This window comes from Myotis davidii, unplaced genomic scaffold, assembly GCF_000327345.1.
Source record: "Myotis davidii unplaced genomic scaffold, ASM32734v1 scaffold673, whole genome shotgun sequence".
NCBI classification, from domain to species: domain Eukaryota; kingdom Metazoa; phylum Chordata; class Mammalia; order Chiroptera; family Vespertilionidae; genus Myotis; species Myotis davidii.
In genome coordinates this window covers 1,260,098-1,266,657 of record NW_006286677.1, presented here as the reverse complement: position 1 = coordinate 1,266,657, position 6,560 = coordinate 1,260,098, and the positions used below count along the sequence as shown (strand labels likewise).

The following is a 6,560-nucleotide window of genomic DNA, read 5'->3' as shown; positions in this document are numbered from 1 at the left end:
CACTCACACACACACACACACACACACACGCACTGAGGAAGTGAGGGCAGTGTGGGGCGGTCCCTGGAGCTGCTGAGCTGGGCACAGCTGGGTTCTCACCTCCCGGCTGCTTGTCCGCAGCTGGTGGCGGCCCTGTCTGTGGGCTCCCACTCCAGGGTCCGCGCACTTCGCCAGGCCCTGCAGGTACCGCCACAGGGTTGTGCCAGTACAGGGGTCCTGGCCGGGGGTGAGTGGGTCCCAGCGAGGCTGTGGTGCCCAGAGGAAAGGGAATCTGGCTAATCAGCCCGAGCACATGGATGCGCGGCTCTCCGTTCTGACCACCTCCATGCGGAAGGTTCTCTTTCACCCCAAACTGTGGGTTGTCACCTCTTCGCACCTGTTTCTAGTCCTAGGTTCAGCTGGGGGATTCTGACTCCTTCCTGTTGGGGCTGAGAAGAGGAGGTGGTCATGGTGCAGGAGGCAGAGAGGGGGAACTTCTCACTAACAGCTATGTGTGTGGGGGCAGAGGGGAAGGAAAGCCAGGTGGGCCTGGGAAGGGCAGGGGGTAGGGCTGAGCCTTGTGGGGAAGCTGGAGGGGCCAGGCCAAGGGCATGCTCAGAGTCGCCCTGCGTTTGGGAAGGGGCTGGTGGAGGAGACAGGCATTTCCTGTGTGTAAGTCAGTGTGCGAAGGGTCCCCACTGGCGTGCCCTTGCCAGCTCCTCCCTTAGGTTTTTATGCGTCTCCAAGGCGTGTCTCATGTGATGGGAACCCCTGCACCAGGGCGGGGGCTACATGAGTGTCCACTATGCAGAAGTCCATCCGGCTGCCTGCTGTCCCGTTGTGTGTATGCTATACTTCAACTCAACAGGGAAAACAGAACCCCCTCCGAACCACCGAGGGCGCGGGGGGCTGCGATGTTCACCTGAAGGGCCCCCCACCAGGTTTCTGATTCAGCAGGTGGAGTGGGGCAAGAATTTGCCGTTATCTTGATGCTGCCAGTTGGGACCACACTTTGAGAACCACTGGCCTAGTTTTCCAGTGGAGTGAAGCCAGGTGGCAACCAGGAAGTATTTCTAGCCCAGCGGGAGTGGCTCAGTGGTTGAGCGTTGACCTATGAGCCAGGAGGTCACAGTTCAATTCCCGGTCAGGGCACAAGCCCCAGTTGCAGGCTTGATCCCCAGTAGGAGCGTGCAGGAGGCAGCCAGTCAATGATTCTCTTTTATCATTGATGTTTCTATCTCTGTCTCCCTTTCCTCTCTGAAATCAAGAAAAAAACATTTTTTAAAAGTATTTCTAGGGAAACATTTCCAGTGAAGTGCCCAGAGAGCTGTCAAAAGGAACATTAAGCCCTAGCTGGTTTGGCTCAGTGGATAGAGTGTCGGCCTGCGGACTGAAGGGTCCTGGGTTTGATTCTGGTCAAGGGCCCATGCTCAGGTTGTGGGCTCAGTTCCCTACTGGGGAACTAATCGATGGTTCTCTCTCATCATTGATGTTTCTCTCTCTCTCTCTCTGAAATCAATAAATATATATATTTTAAAAGGGACATTAAAAATCTCTAAGCCTCTAATAATTTGCTGGGATTTCTTTTTCATTCTAAACATGTTGACTCTTGAACAACATGGGCTTGAACTGCATAGGTCTACTTCCTATGTGGATTTTTTTCAGTAAATACTGTAAACGTATTTCCCCTTATTTTTCTTTTCTTTTTTTAAAATATATTTGTATTGATTTCAGAGAGGAAGGAGAGGAAGAGACAGAAGTATCAATGATGAAAGAATCACCAAATTTTTAGGCTTTTCTTTCGCACAGCTGTTTTCTGAAGTTGCTGCTATTGCCAGGTGTACAAACTGAGATGCTACTTTAAAAAAAATTTTTTTTAATATTTTTTTTATTGATTTCTAAGAGAGGAAGGGAGAGGAAGAGACAGAAGTATCAATGATGCGAATCATTGATTGGCTGCTTCCTGCACACCCCCCATTGGGGATCGAGCCCACAACCTGGCACGTGCCCTCATACTGACAAAGACACAGGTGAAGTGAGTGGCTTGTGGTAGCAGAGCTGGGAGTTGTTTTTGATCTCTAAGAGAGGAAGAGAGAGGGAGAGAAAGATAGAAACATCAACGATGGCCCCAGATGGTTTGGCTCAGTGGATTAGAGTGTCTGCGGACTGAAAGGTCCTAGGTTCGATTCCTCTCTCTCTCCTTCTCCCTTCCTCTCTGAAATCAATAAAAATTTATTTTAAAAAAGATGAGAATCATTGATTGGCTGCCTCCTGCATGCTTCACACTGGGGAGAGAGGGAGAGAAAGATAGAAACATCAACGATGGCCCCAGATGGTTTGGCTCAGTGGATTAGAGTGTCTGCGGACTGAAAGGTCCTAGGTTCGATTCCTCTCTCTCTCCTTCTCCCTTCCTCTCTGAAATCAATAAAAATTTATTTTAAAAAAGATGAGAATCATTGATTGGCTGCCTCCTGCATGCTTCACACTGGGGATCAAGCCCACAATCCAGGCATGTGCCCTGACCAGGAATTGAACTGTGACCTCCTGGTTCATAGGTCGATGCTCAACCACTGAGCCACGCTGGCCGGGCCTTTAGCTTTTCTTAATAATTTTCTTTTCTCTAGCTTTGCTTTATTAATAAAAAATATGTATTAAGCAACTATGTTGTCAGTTGGGCTTCTGGTCAACAGTAAGCTATTAGAATAGTCAGCCTTCCACACCTGTGGATTTTCAGTCACAGATTGAAACTGTTTGGCCCTGGCTGGGCAGCTGAGTTGGTTGAAGCATCCTCCCATACACCAAAAAGGCGGTGGGTTGGATTCCTGGTCAGGGCACATAACCAGGCTGAGGGTTTGATCCCAGGAGGCAACTGATCAATGTTTCTCAGGTCCCGGGGTCGATTCCGGTCAAGGGCAAGTACCTGGGTTGCGGGCACATCCCTAGTAGGGGATGTGCAGGAGGCAGCTGATCGATGTTTCTCGCTCATCGATGTTTCTAACTCTCTATCTCTCTCCCTTCCTCTCTGTGAAAAATCAATAAAATATGCTTTAAAAAAAAAAACAAAAACGTTTGCCAACATAGTAAAAACAAAAAAAGAACAACACTGGATCCATGGATCTGAAACCCAAGAATATAAAGGACCAGCTGTAGCTAAGTTTTGGGGGAGTCAACAGTTATATGCAGAATTTTGACTCTGCAGGCCATCAGTACCCCTAACGCCCATTCTGTTCAAGGGTCAACTGTATTCACTTTCATCCCTAGTTTTTTGTTCTTTTTTACTGTTTCCTTATTAAGGGCCCTTCAAATTGTACACGCTTCAGGCCCCACGCAACCAGGCCTGTGCCTGATCAGATGTCTATTACGTCCCGAGGGTTTGGAGGGGCAGTGTCCTCCAGATAGGAAAGGAATGAAATGAGGTTGCCGGGCAGGTGGGGCACCGGGGCTTAAAGGTGCAGTCTCCTGCCCAGCGCAGCTCTTGTTGAATGATAACAGCCCAGAAGTTCCGGACAACCGCCTGGGGGAAGAGGCAGAGACCTTTGACGATCAAGAGCTGAGGCCGGAGAGATCAGTGATTGGCCCAAGGCTGAGTACTGACCTCCAACAGACCAAACAGACCAGCTCCCTCCTTTGCCCGGAAGGGCACCCTCTCTGCTCCAGTCTCTGGACCAGGCTGGCAGCACAGCTGGGAGACTCCTCATACTATCTCTGAGGGCAGGTCTGGAGATGGCCTATCCTGGCCCCTGAACCCCCACACTCCCTCCGTCCTGCTTCCCCAATTCACAAAGCAGCAGCCAGGCTTGGCTTCCACACTGCCTTTATTCACACCTCTCCCCACCTGATGCTGCCGGCAGACAGGGACTGACCGGAGGCTGGGGGACCTCTGAGGGGGCTTCAGAGAGACCCCAACATGAATGGAGAATCTGAGGCACGGGGCTCCCTGAGAACACAGGAGAGGGGCAGGTCTGGGGAAAGCAAGAGAGGCCTCTTGGAGACCCACAGGTACATGGGGGCCAGTGCTGGCTGGAGATGGCTGTGAGGCCTGCTGCTGTGTGAAGTTTGCATTGCCTGGGAGAAGCGGGGGCACCCTGCTGGGAATGAGCCTCCCTTTTCTGGGAGAAGGGCCCAGGCAGAAGGCCGAGATTCAGACCAAGACAAGGCTGCCTGGAGAAAGGCTCAACCCTGCCCCCACCCGCTGCAGGAGTTCGGAGAACAGCGCCAGTGTGAGCTGGGCATCAGCTGCAGCTCAGAGCCTGCAGTCAGGCTGCTGCAGTGGGGCCACAATTCTCCTGGAGGCAGAGCTGCTGGAGTGCGACCACTGCCAGACCACGCAATCTGCTGGTGGTTAGGGGCGTGGGCTGGCCTGTCGGCCCTCGGGGTTGGGTGGCTCAGCACCCCATACAACCTGAAGTGGGGTGAGGGCCTGGGGTGCACATATCCCTTCCAGGGTTTGAGGACAGTGTCAGGATGGAACTACTCTACCCCCAGGCTGCCCAAGAGGAGAATGCAACCAGCCACCGACCCACTTTGGAGCCCTTGGCCCATCTAGTGCAAATGAAGCCGAGAAGGGAGGTGCTTGCTCAGCAATACACAGAACGTCCTCGTGACCTATGTGATCTGGCTTCCGGGGTCAGGGTGGGCCCGAGGAGTGGGCCAGATGGTGGGTGACACGCCAAATGCCCTCCCCAGGGCCCTCCCCAGGCCTCTCCTGTACGGTCTCAGAGAACTTCCCAGGAAGAGGGCGTCAGCCCTGAGCAGTGAGTGAGAGGGAAGGCAGTGCCCACATCTTGGCCTAAAACAAAATCCCATCTTGAAAAGATCCAAACCAAACAGAAACTTGCCCAGAACAATGGAGTCTCCTGATGATGTACACCACGCACGCGCACATGCACACACAAACACACCCTCCGTGCGCACAATGTGTACTCACTCATGTTCTCAGTTGCGGTTACACACGTGGGTGGACATACACGCACACACTCATGTGCATGCACATATACACACAAACACGCTCATGTACACACACAGCCTGTGCTCAGACACCCTCCATGGCCCATCTCCTGCCCCATAGAGCACCAGTGGCTGATGCCAGGGACTCAGTGTCGGCTGCTGACGTGGAGGGTGTAGAAGGCCCAGGGCTCAGGGACGTAGATGACGCCTGGGTACTTCTTCCTGAGTACCGGGTCACTCCACAGCCAGGCGACCCAGAGCGCCACCAGCAGGAGAGTGAGGGCGAAGGAGTAGAAGAGGAAGAGGCCGTTGCTGTCCAGGAAGAGGCGCTTGCGCTTCTGGTGCAGGACGAGGGCCAGCATGGCGAAGAAGGTGAAGATGAAGAGGATGAAGATCTGGCCCTCGGTGACCAGGTACCTGGAGAGGCCAGTGAGGTGAGGCGGGTGCTATGACAGCCCTGCTTGGCACCCTTCCCGCCACCCAGGTACCAAGCTGCCCCCAGTCAGAATAGCTCATCTAACAAGGGCGCTCAGGAAACCATAACACTCTGAGCCACAGCCCATTTGGCTTGAATAGTTACTATTTTTTAAAATGTTGAGTTTGTTGCCAATATTTAAATAACAGAGTGCCTGAAAATGTGAATTTCTGGTTTGTCTGGTCACATTAGACTTGCATTCTCACATGACAATAACTGATCAGAGGGGAAAGCCGTGGCCCCCGTTAGAGCATTATTCTACAGTTTGCCACAGTCCCCACCATTCCCTGTTGCCTCGCTTGATGTACTAACTTGGTTCCTGTAGGCATTTGAATTTGGGAATGCAACTGCAATTTATGGGGGTTGTCGTTACTGTCTGCTTGCAGGCTGGGACACAGTCTCAGATCTCCCAGCGATCCTTGCAGCTCCAAAGGCAGCACCTAGCACATGGCCAGGAACTCAGGGACACTTGTTGGACGGCTTCAGAGAGGCTATTGGGCCCATTCCCTGCCTCTAGAGCAGCGGTTCTCAACCTGTGGGTCGTGACCCCTTTGGTGGTCGAATGACCCTTTCACAGGGGTCGCCTAAGACCATCCTGCATATCAGATACTTACATTAAGATTCATAACCGTAGCAACATTACAGTTATGAAGTAGCAACGAAAATAATTTTATGGTTGGGTCACACATGAGGAGCTGTATTTAAAGGGCCAGCAGGTTGCGAACCACTGCTCTAGAGAGAACCCCAATGCTGACCCATTCAGGAACCACAGCTCTGCAGCTGTGTGACCTTGGGGAATTTACATGACATCTTAAAGCCTGGTTTCTTACTCATAAAGGGGGCATACGTGGCCCTATCTCTCAAGGCTGCTGACAAGAGCTGTGTCCTGCACTTGGTGGCTGGTACTCCGGTGGCTGTCACGGCACTAACACGCTGTGGCTGCGAGTTGGGCAGGAAGCTCTTCCCCATGTCGGACCTCTTGCCCTCTTGCTGTAGCTGGCACCCATGTCTTTTAATCCCGTCTTCAGGGGGCACACAGGGTCACCCTGGAGGACCTTCTCAGCCAGTCAGGGGACAGACCCTGGAGGGGGCTGCAGCTGGCCCGGGAAGGAGGTCCTTCCATTTGACGAAGGCTTCCCATTAGAGAGGGGCCAGTCCT

The 6,560-nt window shown here is 52.6% G+C and overlaps 1 protein-coding gene across 3 annotated transcripts in view; it reads right to left on the bottom strand.

Moving 5' to 3' along the window:
• Positions 1 to 3,776: 3,776 nt before the first annotated feature.
• The window catches only part of CLN6 (ceroid-lipofuscinosis, neuronal 6, late infantile, variant), a 12,762-nt gene continuing 9,978 nt past the window's right edge, over positions 3,777 to 6,560 (bottom strand). For all 3 annotated transcript variants that reach the window (XM_015560450.1, XM_015560449.1, XM_015560451.1), the window contains exon 7: positions 3,777 to 5,343. In XM_015560450.1, the coding sequence (XP_015415936.1) occupies positions 5,073 to 5,343 (271 nt within the window). In that variant the 3' untranslated portion in view covers positions 3,777 to 5,072. The remainder of the gene's footprint in view (positions 5,344 to 6,560) is intronic.